This window comes from Rhinolophus ferrumequinum, chromosome 14, assembly GCF_004115265.2.
Source record: "Rhinolophus ferrumequinum isolate MPI-CBG mRhiFer1 chromosome 14, mRhiFer1_v1.p, whole genome shotgun sequence".
Classification (NCBI taxonomy): domain Eukaryota; kingdom Metazoa; phylum Chordata; class Mammalia; order Chiroptera; family Rhinolophidae; genus Rhinolophus; species Rhinolophus ferrumequinum.
Window position 1 is genome coordinate 39824180 of NC_046297.1, and position 16962 is coordinate 39841141.

The 16962-nt window shown below is 41.5% G+C and overlaps 1 protein-coding gene across 5 annotated transcripts in view; it reads left to right on the forward strand.

Moving 5' to 3' along the window:
* The window catches only part of MATN2 (matrilin 2), a 154349-nt gene that overhangs the window by 10738 nt on the left and 126649 nt on the right, over positions 1-16962 (forward strand). For all 5 annotated transcript variants that reach the window (XM_033126158.1, XM_033126157.1, XM_033126160.1 and 2 more), the window contains exon 2: positions 7306-7470. In XM_033126158.1, coding sequence (XP_032982049.1) covers positions 7329-7470 — 142 coding nt within the window. In that variant the 5' untranslated portion in view covers positions 7306-7328. The remainder of the gene's footprint in view (positions 1-7305; positions 7471-16962) is intronic.

Sequence of the window (16962 nt, forward strand, 5' to 3'; positions counted from 1 at the left end):
CGCTATTAGAAACAATCAACAAATACAGTAAAGTTGCTGGCTACAAAAATCAACGTACAAAAGTCCATTGCATTCCTATATACTAACAATGAAATCTCAGAAAAAGAAATACAAAAAACAATTCCTTTTCCAATTGCAGCAAAAAGAATAAAATACCTAGGAATAAACTTAACCAAGGATGTGAAGGATCTATATGCTGAAAACTATAAGACATTTTTGAAAGAAATTGAAGAAGACACAAAGAAATGGAAAGACATTCCGTGCTCATGGATTGGAAGAATCAACATAGTTAAAATGGCCATATTACCCAAAGCAATATACAGATTTAATGCAATCCCCATCAAAATCCCAATGACATTTTTTAAAGAAATAGAACAAAAAATCATCAGATTTGTTTGGAACCACAAAAGACCCTGAATAGCCAAAGCCATCTTAAGAAAAAAGAACAATACTGGAGGTATCACACTCCCTGACTTTAGCTTGTACTACAGGGCTACAACAATCAAAACAGCATGGTATTGGCAGAAAAACAGACACATAGACCAATGGAATAGAATTGAGAACCCAGAAATAAAACCACATAAATATGGACAGATAATTTTTGACAAAGAAGCTAAAAACATACAATGGAGTAAAGACAGCCTCTTCAATAAATGGTGCTGGCAGAATTGGAAAGCCACGTGCAAAAGAATGAAACTGGACTGCTATCTGTCACCATGTACCAAAATTAATTCAAAATGGATCAAAGACTTAAGCATAAGACCTGACGCAATAAACTGCATAGAAGAAAACATAGGTACTAAACTTATGGACTTTGGGTTCAAAGAGCATTTTATGAATTTGACTCCAAAGGCAATGGAAGTAAAAGCTAAAATAACTTTATGGGACTACATGAAACTTAAAAACTTCTGCACAGCAAAAGAAACCATCGACAAAATAAAGAGGCAACCAACTGAATGGAAGAAGATTTTTGCAAACAGTGCCTCCGATAAGGGGTTAATATCCAAAATATACAAGAAACTCATGCAACTCAACAACAAAAAAACAAACAACCCAATTGAAAAATGGGCAGAGGACCTGAAGAGACATTTCTCCAAAGAGGACATACAAATGGCAAATAGACATTTGAAAAAATGCTCAGCATCACTAATCATCAGAGAAATGCAAATAAAAACCGCAATGAGCTATCACCTCACCCCAGTCAGAATGGCTATCATCAACAAGACAAATAGTAACAAGTGTTGGAGAGGCTGTGGAGAAAAAGGAACCCTCATACACTGTTGGTGGGAATGCAGACTGGTGCAGCTGTTATGGAAGGCAGTGTGGAGGTTCCTCAAAAAATTACGAATAGAATTACCATATGACCCAGCAATCCCTCTCCTGGGTATCTACCCAAAAAATCTGAAAACATCTGCACATAAAGACATGTGTGCTCCAATGTTCATTGCAGCTTTGTGTACGGTGGCCAAGACATGGAAACAACCAAAATGTCCTTCGATAGATGAATGGATAAAGAATTTTGGTACATATACACAATGGAATACTATTCGGCGGTAAGTAAAGATGAAATAGGACCATTTGTGACAACATGGATGGGTCTTGAGAGTATAATGCTAAGCGAAATAAGTCAGAAAAAGCAGAGAACCATATGATTTCACTGATATGTGGTATATAAACCAAAAACAACAAAAGAACAAGACAAACAAATGAGAAACAAGAACTCATAGACACAGGCAATAGTTTAGTGGTTACCAGAGGGTAAGGGGGGTGGGGGGTGGGAGATGAGGGTAAAGGGGATCAAATATATGGTGATGGAAGGAGAACTGACTCTGGGTGGTGAACACACAATGGGATTTATAGATGATGTAATACAGAATTATACACCTGAAATCTATGTAATTTTACTAACAATTGTCACCCAATAAATTTAAAAAAAAAGAAAGAAAGAAAATATGAAAAATGCCTAGTTCACTGCCTGGCTCATAGTAGGCACTCAAAAGATATTCATGCCCTCTCTCCTTTCTCTTCATGTCCAGAGGCAGGGTTTATCAGCTTGGAGCATGTCATGCCCAGCCTTCTTCAGGATAGCAGCTAATGAGGAACACTGCTTCCAGGCAAGGCCTCTCATTTTATGGCTGAGTAATTTAAGAGTTAAGTCACCTAACTGAGGTCACATAGCGTGTCGTAACAGAGCCAGGCCTCTCCTCTCGAGGGCCACAGCACATAGTATTGGCTTTGGTGGGAGTCTACTTGCCTGTCAATTTTCTTGGAACAGTGATGCTTAGAAGAACCATAGCTAAGAGGGTCAGAACAATCTCCTCTCTTTTTTCCCCCATCCTCTTGGTAAAGCTAAATGAAAAGACTTATTGTCCCAGGGAGAAGAGAAAAATTGCTAAAACAAAAGTTTAAGCTGTTGTATTTTTAAAAAATATTCTTTCCGTGCTCCCAAATGCTTCATGGAATCTGTTCAGATTAAATTAACCTCTGTTTCTCAGCACAATTCTTCTCATAAGCCCATGGATGAAAGGGACTGTTTCTCAAACATCATTCCATTTTCCAGTTAGAATTGGCTTCTGTTATTCAAATGCTACCAGCTGTAAATGCCGAATTGAGAAACAATTAATATGGGCTACATACACTGACTTGTTTTTTTTTGTTGTTTCACTGCCATTGCATTTTAAAAAAATCCATCTTGTCTGATATTAATACTGCTATACTAGTTTTATGTTGGCATGTATCCTTGTTCCCATTCCTTTAGTTTCTTTTAAACAGCTTTTTAAAAGTATAACTTACACACAATAGAATTCATCATTTTTAAGTGTACAGTTTGATGAGTTCAGACATATGTATAGAGCTATGTAATCATGATGTAAACATTTCTATGAACCCCCAAATTTCCCTCATGCCCCTTTGTAGCCAATCTTCTTTTCTCACTCCCAATCCCCAGAACCACTGATCTGTTTTCCGTCATGTAGTGTTGCCCTTTGTTAAATGTCATATAAATAAAATCATTGTATTACATGTCATAAATGGAACCATTCAGTATGTAATCTTTTTGTGTCTGGCTGCCTCCACTTTGCATAATTATTTTGAAATTTATCCAGCACATCATTTCTTTAATTGCTGAGTACTATTCCATTATATTAGGTTGGTGCAAAAATAATTGCATTTTAAAAGGTTAGAAATAATTGCAAAAACTGAAATTACTTTTGCACCCACCTAATATGATGTACCACAATTTATCTGTTCATCGATATATGGACATTTTCATTGTTTCCAGTTTCTACCTTTTACAAATAAAGCTTCTAGGAGCATCTGAGTATAAGTCTTTGTGTGGTTGTATTTTCATATCTTTTGGGTAAATAAGTACCCAGAATCAGAGTTACTGGTGGGGGATGAAACATCCCGTTTGCTCGGGACTGAAGAATTTCCCAGGATGCAGGACTTTTAGGGATAAAACATAGGCAGTTCTGAGCAAACCAGACAGTTGGTTGCCCTGTACTGTGTCATTTGGCAAGTGTATGTTTAATTTTATGAGATACTGCCAAATTGTTTTCCAAAGTGGCTGTACCATTTTTGCATTCTTATCAGCAATGTATTAGGATTCCAGATTCTTCACAATTCTTTGCCAATACTTGGTTATATCAGCCTTTTTCATTATAACTATGCTAGTGGATTTGTCATGGAAACTCACTGTGGTTTTAATTTGCATTTTTTAATGACTAAGAATGTTGAACATCTTTTCATACGTTTGTTTGTCAGCTAAGTATCTTCTTTGGTGATGTGACTGTTCAAATCTTTTGCACATTTTCAAGTCGGTTGTTTGTCTTTTTCTTATTGAGGTATAACAGTTTATATAGTCTGGATATAAATAATATATCAGATATATGTTTTGCCAATATTTTCTACCAGCCCGTAACTTGCCATGCCATTGCACTATGAAAAAGGAGAGTTTTAAATACTTTCAGATAGTAAAATGTATTCTTAAATTATGGAATTGTATGTTATTGTTTTATTATAATAGTCATAAGTAAGCATAAAAGTTAATGTACATTAAATGGCTTGGTATGACAAAATTAACAATGTATCCTTTATATTAATTGGTTTGATTGCATAATGAGATAATAATAATAGCAAAAACAAATAGCTAATGCTTATTGAGCACTTACTATGTACCAGGCAGTGATCTACACTCTTTATATATCTGGACTCATTTAATCCGTACAACAGTTTAAAGATGAGGAAACTGAAGCAAAGAGAGGGTAAGTAACTTGCACAAGGTTAGATAGCTGGAACTGTTCACTTCTGTTTATTTTTTTAAGCTTTTTTTAGATTACTTTTTAAAATTTATTTTTCAGTTATAGTTGACATACAATTCATATTAGTTTCAGGTATACATAGTTCTGTTTATTTTTCACTTCCTACCCTTCACCTATCCTCAGTGAGTTTTGCTTAGCAATGGTGACTTGAAAACCCAAACACTTCTTGAAATCCGCGATAAACCCAAATCAAGTGAAATGGTATTTGGTTTGTCTGAAAATGATAATTATCTACCACTTCATATTCTAAATGTTTGTGTTTAAGTGCAAATGTGTCAGGATGGAAGTGGGCCTTTGGAGCATGTTGTGTATATTTTGAAATAAATCAGTGTGGACTTTGTACAGTAGTCCCCCTTTATCCATGGGGGATATGTTCTAAGACCCCCAGTGGATGCTTGAAACAGTGGATAGTACTGAACCCTATATGTATACTGGTTTTTTATCTATACATATACACCTTTTCACTTAATGGAAGCACTTAATGGCTTCTCTTTGACATGTCCCAATTGCCAGCATCACTACTCTTGTGCTTTGGGGCCATTGTTAAGTAAAATAAGGGTGACTTGAACACAAGCTCTGTGATACTGTGACAGTCAATCTGATAACTGAGATGGCTACTAAGTGACTAACAGGCAGGCAGTGTATACAGTATGTAGACACTGGACAAACGGATGATTTGTCCAGGGCGAGATGGAGCAGGACAGCCCAACATATCTTTAAGCTACTCAGAATGGCCTGCAATTTAAAATACATAAATTGTTTGTTTCTGGAATTTTCAACTTAATATTTTTGGACCACGGTTGACCTCAGATAACTGAAACTGCAGAAACTGAAATTGCTGATATGGAGGGACACCTGTATTTGTCCCTTTAGAGGAAGGAGAACAGCATTAAAATAATAAATAACATATAAATGACATAACATATAATGTCATATATAATGAGAGAAATATCAAGGAAGCTTGAAAGTAGGTTTAAGACCAGAGAAAGGCAAAATCTTCTGTTTTCTTCCTTTTCTCAGAAGGAATCTCGCAGTTAAAGCTATGGAAAGGGACCAGTCCAATTAGTAAATAATTTAATTTGTTTAAAAAGGAGGGGGCAGTAGTTATCTGTAATGAACTAGTGCTCTGGAGCTTCACCCCTTTATCGGCTACATTAATTTGGGGCAAGTTACTTCTCTGAGTTACGATAAGAATGAAATGACTTAATACATTGAAAGGACTTGGCCCAGTGCCTGGCACATAGTAAGCCCTGAATAAACATTTGCTTTTTTAAAATATAATTTTAATGCATAGTGAAAAGTTAGCCAACTCAATATAGCAAGTGTGAAAATCTGTGGACTTTGCAGGTTGACAGGCCTGGGATCATCATCAAGTCAATTCCTGAAAGCAATTTGCTGAATGAACAATTTACTCCATTATTGAGTATTTTTATTTAAGTTTTGGGAAATGGTCCCTGTCCTGGTCCTGCCCTGTTCCCGCCTCTGATAGTGACACAGCTATGGCCTTTCGTGAATTGACTTCTGGGGATTTGACTTGCAGCTAATTGAGTTTTCTGCTAATAAGTGAATTGGTTAGTTGGCCTGCTTACCTTGGGTTTGAATCCCTACTTTGCTTACTTTAGCTGTATGACGTTGGTCATGTTACTGAACTTCCATGAGTCTCAGTTTCCTCGTTTCTAAAAAGCAGAAATAATAATTCTGATTTCTGCGAGATATGTCTGAGGATTAAATGAAATAGGTTTGGTGAAATTGCCAAAAACAAGATAAGGACTTAATTAAGATTTTACATGCAAATGATGTTCCTTAAATGTTATTCCTTCTTAAATATTCCTTCCTCCACACTTAATGAGTATAAATTTTTAAATTGTCATGACACCCATTATGTTCATGGAAGAATAAATTTAAATCCCGTCCCAGGATATTGTCTTCCCCGGGAGGTTTTGCCAGGTAGAAAAGTCTGGACATCATTCACTGTGTGGCCAAGTACCTTTCTCATTCCATGTGAAACATAGAGATTGGCCATCCTGGGAAATCCTGGATCTGGCCATGTCACTTCCCTGCTTCGAATCCTTCCTCCCAAGCCTTTACACCAACTATTCTTTAGGACCAATACAGAAAACGGGTTAGGCAGCTCTATTTTGGTAAAGACAGGTCTACTGTGGTTGAAATTCCCTTCACCGCTGTAGATCTGGAACTCAACTCAGGGTTAGAATTTTGTATGTACCTGAGAGCTTCTTATGCAACATCTAGTTTGATCCTATTCTTTCCTGGTCCCCTAGCTCCTATGCTTGTTTGCTTGTTCCCTCCTTCCCATGTGTGCCAGGCACTATTCTGAATGCCTTAGTTACATGTATTAACTCATTCAGTTAACTAATATTATTCCATATTCTCATAAGACTTGAGGAGGTTAAGTAACTCGCCCAAGGTCACACATAGTTAGCAAGTGTCAGAGCCAGGATTCAAAGCCACGTAGTCTCGTACCAGAATCTAAGCCCTTAACCACTGCACCATGCTCCCTCTTAATAGATGTGTGTGGAAGGGTGGGATGCTGGCTGTGTGATGCTGCCTGATGACAGCTATACATGAATTCCTTGGCAAATTTATATGTATATTAATTAGTGCCATTCACTATTATTAGACTGAAGGAATATTGTTACTTGGAATCCTCAGATGTAGTTTTTCCTTTTTCAGATCCAAGATATAGAATATGACTATGAATAGATTTTATTTTTCCCCTAAAGCTTTCCTTTCAGTCTTATAGTGACCAAAGTGATGAAAAATCCCAACTATGCATGCCCTGCTCAGAGTATCCAAGAACTACCAATGGGAGTTACCTGAATTCTTAAGGACCACACACACAAAGGCATTTTAAGTACAGGCGGCATGTGTGAAACTTGAGAAGGTGGGACGGCGGTCTGCAGCACCTAGAGCTCAGGGAGACCCAGAAAGCTCACCTTGCCGCCATCTCCTGTTGTGTTTGTCACAGCCTTGCGCCTCTTCCTCTTGAAGATGGAAAAGATGCTGGTGGGCTGCTTTCTGCTGATCCTCGGACAGAGCCTCCTCCTCCCCGCTGAGGCCAGGGAGTGGCCACCCTCCAGGTCCATCTCCAGAGGGAGACACCCTAGGACCCACCCTCAGACGGCCCTCCTGGGTGAGTGATGGGGGTGCCACCTACAGAAGCATGCTGGAAGGGGTGGTTATGGGTGGACCTTCCGGCCAGGGGATGGATAACAGTCGGGGAAGCTCCCCTGTCCCTTGGTCCCCTGTTGGGTGTGCTGAGGGAGAGGGGAATCTCACAGGCAATGAGCACATCCGAGTAGAAGATGTGATTGGACACGGGCTTTCAAAATAAAGTGAAATCACTACTATTTCAAAGCCTTCCATTTAATTGGAGGCTCGTGACTTTCTTCCAATATGCAAGGGCAAGATTTCCATCTGAAAAGGTCCTTTTAGGACTTCTCTGGACAAGGGTATTATGAGAATTTTTTATGCGATTTGTCCACCTAATCTATGTTAATAATGCTCCCCTGCATGGCAGCATGGGAATCAAACAGGGGACCTTGTGGAAAGCAGAAGTCGGCACAGAAGAGAAGTGGAGACATCATGAGCTGAATTAGGATATTAGGAATGGAAAATGTCAGGGGGCTGTTTTTCTGACACAGTGAACATGTTTTCTTCAGGTGAATTTTTTTCTTTCTTGGAGGACAGGGAAAAGTCATGAAAAAACACAAAATATAGATAAATCATCCTGGTTGCAAATATGAGCTCTGGAACACCTAGGATATGGGGGTGATAGAAAGGTTGGCCAGTGGAAGAGAATAGGTTTTGGTATAGACGTGGGTTCAAGTCCTGGCCTGCTACTTATCAGATGTGTGCACTTAGGCCCCGTGATCTCTCTGAAGTTCAACTTCCTAAGTTCAACTTAAAAATGGGAATGTTAATGCTGACCTTGGAGTATTTTTTGAGGAGAAAGGGAGGTAATATATGTAAATTATGGTATGCAATGAATGATAGATATCATTCCATGAAGCTGTTCTTTGAAACTGTTTTACATTTATATGTTGTTGGCCAGCCGCAAGAAATCTGACCGTCTATGAAGGCCACTGAGGGAAATGCCCAGTGGCCTGGTGGCCTCAGCATCCAAAATTCAGTCAGAGACCAAAGGGACCCAAAGAGCCCTGTTTGAAGAGGTCATAATCTTTACTGATGTTAACCTAAGCAGTGACCCCTTGATACTGGGCCATTCATGTCTTTAGTCTCCTGAGAATCCCTGTTTCCACAGTGATGTAAACATAAGACTTCTGCAACTGTGAAAAGGACTGGGGAATGTTTAGTATGCTGATTAAAGGGTTTTTAAAAACAAATTTCAAGATGATAAATACGTATAACTATATATGTATGTATGTATGTATGTATGTATGTATATATATAGAACTGGAAATACCTGATTCCTAGATCAGCAGCAATGATTGCACAGTTGAGTTTCTGATGAGACTGCTTTCAGAACAAGCCACCACATAGTCAGAAAAGCATATTCCTTGTGTTTACTCAAAATCAATCTCTTTCTCCCTCTCTCTTTCACATACACAAACATACACACCAGGGCCTTCCCCTTGTTGGCAGCATCTGCTGTCCTCCTCCTTGGCCTTCAGCTCAGGCTCTGAAGTGGAAGCCTCTGAGGTAAGAGATAGAAAGAAGCCTGTTTTGCCAAAGGTTTCATGCCCACATTCAGTGCTGCCTCCTGTTTCTTATTTTGCCAGAGAATGTTTCAGGGACAAAGAGTAGCATGGAACATGGCACATCTCCCCACCCCAGGGAGTGGCAAATGGCTGCTCCCAGACGTGCTATAGGGCTGTTTGACTTATGAACATGGTTGAGTGAGTGAGAATCATGAAATCAGAAGGCAAACACTATAACCTTGGCCTGGATTCTCAAGAGCAATCTGCTTTTGGTCTTTGACAAGAAGAAAGATGGAGAAGCCATTGTCGTTATAGCCCTTGCCCTGAGTTTGCACAACTTTCTCTTCATACTTAGAATATGGTGTCTTGTGTTTTATGGGGGTTTGCTTTTATTGGCCTTTTGTTTTCTATGTTCAGAACATTGCCCAGGCCACACTGAATTTTTTTTTTTGGAAAACAATTTTGGCTGTATTTATGGTGTCCCCTGGCATGATGTAGTTCACTAGTTACTTCGCTGCAAGGGTGTCTCTGAAAGTTTAACAGAGTAGAAACAGAATTGTTTCTTAATTTGTTTTTTTGTTTCAATTTTCTGATTAAAAAAAAAAGTTTATATTTTATGTCTAAATTCAGGTCAGAGTCCCAGTAACAACTTGAGCCAATTAAAAAAAATAATGCATGTGTTTTATCTGCCCCTCCCATGAGTGATTGCAGGCTGCTCAGGCAGCAGCCTGTGATGTGTAGGTCCATGGAGGCTTCTCTCTTATTTCATTCTTTTATCTGGAGTTTCTGCTCTCTTCCAGACACAGGGGTGGGGGGTGTTTAAGAAGAACAACCACCATCAGTGTTACAGTGTTAGGCATGCTGGGGGAATGCGTTAGTTGTGGGAGACCAAAATTGGTCTATTAGAATTTATTTGGTGTGTTTGAGCTGGAGGAGGTCAGGCTAGAAAAGACCATAACCTCCCCGAGCAAAAAGGGGTGTGGAGTTTTATTGGAGAGGGTAAACGAGGTTGTTCCCTCTTCAATGCTTCAGGGGGTTTTCGTTGCATTGTATCTGGCAACCAAGAGGTTTCAGGCCCTGACCAAGCCCTCCGGCTCCACACCCTGGCCCCCAGGCCTCCTTCTACCCAGGCCCGCCCAGGCCAGCTGATCACAAGCCCCTAGGAGACAAACAAAGTACAAAGCATGACAAGATGGTTTTAAGATAAGAAGTTTCCTATTCCTGGCCTAAATATGGCCTAACAATCAGGAAGCGCTCATGTAGTGGGGGAAGACAGACATGTGAAAAATCATTAATTTGGTGGAATCTATACACAACAGTAGAGACATAGCTAAGTTACAGTCCACTCTGCCTGCTGTAGGTACAGTATAAGTCAGTAGTTCTCAAACTTTTTGGTCTCAGGACTCTTTTACACTAAAAAATTATTGAGGATCTCAAAGAACTTTTTGTTTATGTGGGTTAGAGTTAGATCAATCAAGATTTACTGGATGAGAAATAGAAACAGAGAACTCGAACAAATATTTATTTATTAACTAATTTTAAAATAACAAGAATAAACCCATAATGTAAGTAAAATATTTGTATAAAAACAGTATTTTCTAAATATAAAAAGTGAGAAGAGTGGCACTGTTTTACAAATTTGTAAATCTATTTAATGTCTGGCTTAATTGAAGACAGCTGGATTCTCATTTTTCCTCCATTTATCTGTCATGAAGTATTGTTTTGGTTGGACTACAAGATAATATGGCCTCACACAGATATGTAGTCAGAAAAAGGAGGAGCATTTTAATATTTTTCATGTGATTGTGGATATTCCTGTTTGATACAACTGTCGGCATAAGAAAAGTCTAAACCTGTAGAGAAATTCAATGAGTTTATTTGAGCCAAACTCACGACAATTGCTGGGAAGCAAATCCCAATAGATTGAGAAAATGCTCTGGAAAATGGTGGTTTTGCAACTTATTTTATACATTAGAATCTAGGAGGAGGCGTAAGTGCGGTTACATGAAATTCGTTGGTGGTAGATTAAAGGGGTAGGAGAAAGCCAAGCAAGAATATCTCTGGGATTGTATAAAAAGTAAATTGGAGAGAGAGATACTTCTTTTACATTGGTGGGTACAGGACAGTTAATAGTTAGCATTTTACAGCACATAGAGATGGTAACCAGGGGACAAGTATAAGAATGAGGGAGGGGTTCTGTGGTCTCCTGCTCTGGTGAAAGGGTTGTGCCCTGAGGGATCCGGAAAAATCGGTTAGCTGACATTCCGAGGGTATGTTATCTTAGATGCAAAAAGACAATAGACAGGCTCACTTAAGGTAAAGATTGGCCTTTGTTAAGGAATCTACAGGCCAAGAATGTGACTACCTGCCACAACCCACTTTTAGTTAAAAATTTTTATTTTCAGACCATCCTATGTGATTAATTTCAGTCTCTGAATCTGTAGGACCTGCCATATAGGCCTCGCCTGAGCTTGTCAGGTTTAGTGTGTGGCCCCTTTTTCATCCACACAACACCAAAACTCGACAAATTGTAGTTTCTTAAAGGTTAATTGCAGTGTGGAATCTAAAACCACATTAAACTTTTCATACCTTATAAACTCATGAGAGAATGAGAGTATAAAAAGCAAATATTACTGACATTATGAAAATATTTCTACCTCATAGGCACTCTGAAGGGGTCTCAGGGAATCTTAGGGGTCTCCAAAGCACACTTTGAAACAGCTAGTTTAGGGAAGCTTCCTAGTGAAGGTTGTGACCATGTGGAACCCTGAGAGGTGAGGGGGCAGGAGAGGAGTGAGGATGGAGCATGGAGGTGGGACCTGGTCCTGCCATCAGGACCACCATGTCTGCAAGGTGGGTGGTCTGAACTGGAGACAAAGCTGGAGGACACAAGGACCATATTGAAACTGGAGGGCAGCCGTTGCTCCTCAGCCAGTAGACCGACACAGTGGTTGGGCTATAGGATAAGCTTTCATTGTCAGAGCACCAGTGATCTGAGAAGACAGCAGGTTAACACCTTCAAAAACTGCCTTAACGTTCTCAGACCGGCTTAGAGTGTTTAAGGGAAAATCCGGGCATTCCTCCTGAGGCTACTGATGTTCCAGGGGTCTGTCTGCCTTCCCTTTGGCAACATGGTTCTCCGGTGGTGTCAGCAACCCAGGAACAATGATGGGAGTAGCCTGGAAAGAATGCTAGACCATAGAGATTGTGACCAATAAGCTAAGGGTATTAATCATAAGTTCTAGGGTAATTTTCTAAAATAAGGAACTGGGACAGGACATTCTGAGCTCAAGCTGCAGGGGGATGATCTATTGTTAAGCTATAGGTAGGTCAAGTAAAGGTGAGGCCAGGGACATTGTGAAGCCTCTACTACGGGAGTCCTAACCGAGCCCAGCTTCAATATCACGTAGGACCTTGAGGTTCTGATGAAGAGTTTGGCCTTCGCTCTGCAGGAGTGGGAGCGCTTAGTGGACTTGAAGTAGGCAACTGTGTTGATCACTGCTAACTCCCTCTCCACCCACTGGGCCTTCTGGTTACCCTCAGCCTTCCAGGGCTGTGGCAAAGGCCAGGGAGAGCCTACACTCCCAGGCCACCAGGAAAAGGAGCGAGCACATTCTCCAGCCCAAAGCCCCTTCTAGGCAACCATGCTGGCAGGCAGGAGCCGCAGGGTGTTCTGTACTCAGAGCATAAACTAATGGAAGCCTTCATGTTCTTCCTCTCTGCACATATCCCCCATCCTCTATCAGTGGCATGTGGTCCCTCCCAAATTCCCCCCTCAGCCTGCTCCAGGTGGCTCTAACTGGAAGTCATGCTGTCCCCTACCCCTAATTACTGCCTGCTTAGCTTGTACACATTTATCTCTTTATTATATCACTGCCATATGGGGGTAGACCAGTTGCCAAGGCAACCAGTGAAGGCATATCAGCCTTTTGAAACCTTAACCCTCCTTGCCCAAACTCCCACTGTATTCTTGACTCCCGTCAGTCCTGGAATGTACACAAACTGTCTGTCTACACTTCCACTGGCTGGCTCTTCCTGTTTTGTCTGTCGTTTAGGTGTTACTGACATGTGTGTTCTTTTCTAAATTTACCAACCTAGCTCATTTGATTTCTGCTAACTAACCTTGAAACCTTTTTCTTTCCCTAGAATAGATTCTTCTTCAGATCAATAGCACCCACACAGAATTCACATTTGTGTTCTGAGAGAGCACTTTGTGCAATATGGCAGTAATTTCTAGAAGTGGGAGATGGAGATTTAAAAGGAGGCTGGTCCCATAGTGTGGTCAGGGGATGGTGGAAGCTGAACCCTCTTCACCCCCACCCCCAACACCCACACACATTGGTAGGAAAAATCCAGAGATGTTCAGGGGTGGAGGCCACAGAATTTAGTGACATTTCTTCATAACAGATAATTTGCTAAAAAATAAAGCTGAGAACTCACTGTCTACAGCCCCAAGTTCTGTTCCTAGGAAATCACAGTACATGGTGAGGCACTTATTTCCGTTTTTGCACACATCGCTCATTAAACCTGACATCAAAATATGAGTAAAAATGCAACGTGTTTCATATAAGGAGGTGAAACCTCCTAAATTAGCAATGTGACTGCAGGAGTTGGCTGGTCTAGAGAACTAAGTGTAAGAATGTCCTACTCTGTGTTGCCAATGGACGTTTTCGCCTAGGTTGATAATTATCAACATTTGCAAGCATTGGTTGCTAGAAAATGAATTTTCACTTCCTAAAACAATCCCCTAATTGACATTTGTTGGCACATTCAGTGAAGGAGGAAAAGCAGATGGTATAAGCCGTCAGAGCTTCTGGCTCCTGGAAAGATGACCCATTAAGGCCACTGGTCTCATGCTCTGAAGCCACTTTGTGTGGTTAGAACTTTTGCTTCCTTGCTTGAGCTTTCCCAGTACCCTCTTTCTTCCACCTGTAGTATCCTTTTTTGGCCAAGGCCTATTATCAGTTTGGGCCAGGTCAAATGACACCTCCTTCTGTTACCGAACCTTCTGGGTAAAGGACCTAAACCAAGTTTCTTCTGCCCAGTGCCATTTGCACCATGGAACAAGACTAGGTTTGGTAAATCAGAGCAGAAAATTTATTCTTTGACCAAGGAATGGAGAAGGGTGAGCTCATGCTTTAACGGCACATCCTCCACCTGGGACTGAGAAGGAGCCTTCTGTATTTATAGGCTGTGATGGGGAGTGATTAAATTCTTTTAGGCTTGCATAGTTATTCTTCTGTGGCACTCAGCCCTTTTGCACCGGAGGCCCCATTGCCATCTTGGCTTTTGCACTCGGCACCTTGGTCTTTGAGCTTAGCTCTCTATATTTTTTTGGGGTCAGGAATCCTTTTCAGTTCCTGAAAATAAGTATAGTTCGTGACATAGTTTAGGTATTCAGAACCGTTAGAGTCTCTTAGATGATAGCCTGGTGACATTTCCACTCCCGGCCTGGCAGGACCCTTCCTGGCCGGTCCTCTGCTAAAGTGTCAACCCTGTCTGCCTTATATTCTGAGGGGTAATAGCGGCACGTACCCAAGAGGGTTTCCTGTTCTAGTTATTTTTGTACTCTCCTTGTTTTTACCACTAGACTGTAAACCTAGAAGATAGGGATTGAGTGTTTTACATTTCTCATAGCACTTGTGGAGGGTACTGTCATTTTACTGAGCCCCTTCTGTGAAGAGCCTAGGTCACTTAATCCATGGGGAAAAAAAAAGACAAACACTGCAATGTGGTTATTGGTTTATCTCATTTTCAGACTAGGAAGCCAAGGCTCAGAGAGGTTAAGCATTTTGACAGAGTTTTCAAGGCTTCTGTAAACCTAGAAAGAAAAGGTTCACCCTCCCCCCAACCCCACACCCTTCCCATCCTGTACCCGCGCATCCAGTTAGGGAAACCCCTTTCCCTAAGAATGCATGTGTTAGCAGCACATGTGCCTTTGAGCAAAGAAAAAGGCACCTCACACTCAAGCCTACTGATTTCCCCCCCTGCTTGCTCCTGGACCAGGGTTTGTGAGCAGACCATGAAATGCCCATTTGGAAGTGCTGCTCCTGCTGGTTACCTGGGGTCCCCAGACCTTAAGCCCTGGCTTTGTTCCTGCCCACAGCAAAAACTCAGTGTGTGTTGAACAACTGAGAGAACAACTCATTTGGATGGTTCCAGTCTTAATTTGACTTCTAGTTAGCCAGTGACATTGTGTAAGTTGCCTTTCTTCTCTAGGCCTCAGTTTATTCATCTTTTAAAGGAGATGGAGTCAGTGATCCCTCAGGTCTTATCTAGGATGTGATGACGTCACCGATTCCTCTGCCGTCCTGACACCCCTTCTCTAGTTCCTGTGGTGGGTTGGCTTACTTTCACTGTCTCCAGATGTTACCACAGACTCAAAGGTCCACTTGTCTGTGTGCATCCAAGCCAGACAAGAAATGAACAGGAGATTGCAGCAAAGAAAAGTAAAGGTTTATTTAAGGAGTTGGTTTCAAGCCAAGAGACACAGGTGAACTAGTGCTCTCAAAAACCTGCCTCTCCAATGGGGTATAGGTTACAGATTATATAGGGAAAAATCATTAATTATGATCCCGTGGGAGCTGGGGTCGTGGGCTCCACTGATTGGTCAGGGCTAAGGTAGGGGGCAATTGATCTGGCTTCAGGTCTTGGTGTCAGTCATAGCAGTGTTCTGTCCAGTTTCCAGGGGATGCAGTTTGTGAGGCTGTTGTGTTTTCATGAGTCCAGAGCTGAAACATAACTGAGGCCAAGGTGTTACCTTTGTTTGATTAAAACCTTATCTAGGGGTGGCTGGTTGGCTCAGTTGATTAGAGCATGGTGCTGATAACACCAAGGTTGCTGATTCGATCCCCACATGGGCCACTGTGAGCTGAACCCTCTTTAAAACAAAACAAAACCTTGGAGGAGGCCAGATGGCTCAGTTGGTTAGAGCACGAGCCTTGAATGACAGTGTTGCCAGTTCAATTCCCACATGGGCCAGTGAGCTGCGCCCTCTACAACTAGATTGAAGACAACGAGCTGCCACTGAGCTTCTGGAGGGGCGGCCGGATGGCTCATTTGATTAGATTGCGAGCTCTCAACAACAAGGTTGCTGGTTCAATTCCTGCATGGGATGGTGGGCTGTGCGCCCCCCCCCTCCCTGCAACTAAAGATTGAAAACAGTGACTGGACTTGGAGCTGAGCTGCGCCCTCCACAACTAGATTGAAGGACAACGACTTGGAGCTGATGGGCCCTGGAGAAACCACTGTTTTTCAATATTCCCCAATAAAATTTATAAAACAAACAAACAAAAAACTTTGTCTAGTTTGAGGCTTGGTTATTGTATCTTGGTCATGGTTGGTAGACCTGAAGCTTTATTCTTTTTTTTTTTTTTGAAGCTACACTTTTTTTTTTTTTTAAATTGGGGAAGGGGAACAGGACTTCATTGGGGAACAGTATGTACTTCCAAGACTTTTTCCAAGTCAAGTGTTATTCTTTCAGTCTTAGTTGTGGAGGGCGCAGCTCAGCTCCAGGTCCAGTTGCTGTTGTTAGTTGCAGGTGGGGCACAGCCCACCATCCCTTGCAGGAGTCGAACCGGCAACCTTGTGGTTGAAAGGACACGCTTCAATCAACTGAGCGATCTGGGAGCTCAGCAGCAGATCAGCTCAAAGTGCCCTGTTCAATCTTAGTTGCAGGGGGCACAGCCCACCATACCTTGCGGGAGTCGAACTGGCAACCTTGTGGTTGAGAGCCTGCGCTCCAACCAACTGAGCCATCTGGGAGCTGAGCGGCAGCTCATTGACTTCATTCTAGTTGCGGAGAGCGCAGCTTGCTGGCCCATGTGGGAATCAAACCGGCAGCCCCCTTGCCCAGAGCTCGCGCTCTAACCACCTGAGCCACCGGTCCGCCCCTGAAGCTTTATTCTTAAGTGAATTTGACGCAGACTGAACCTCATGTCCTAAGGAGTTAACAATTAAAAGGA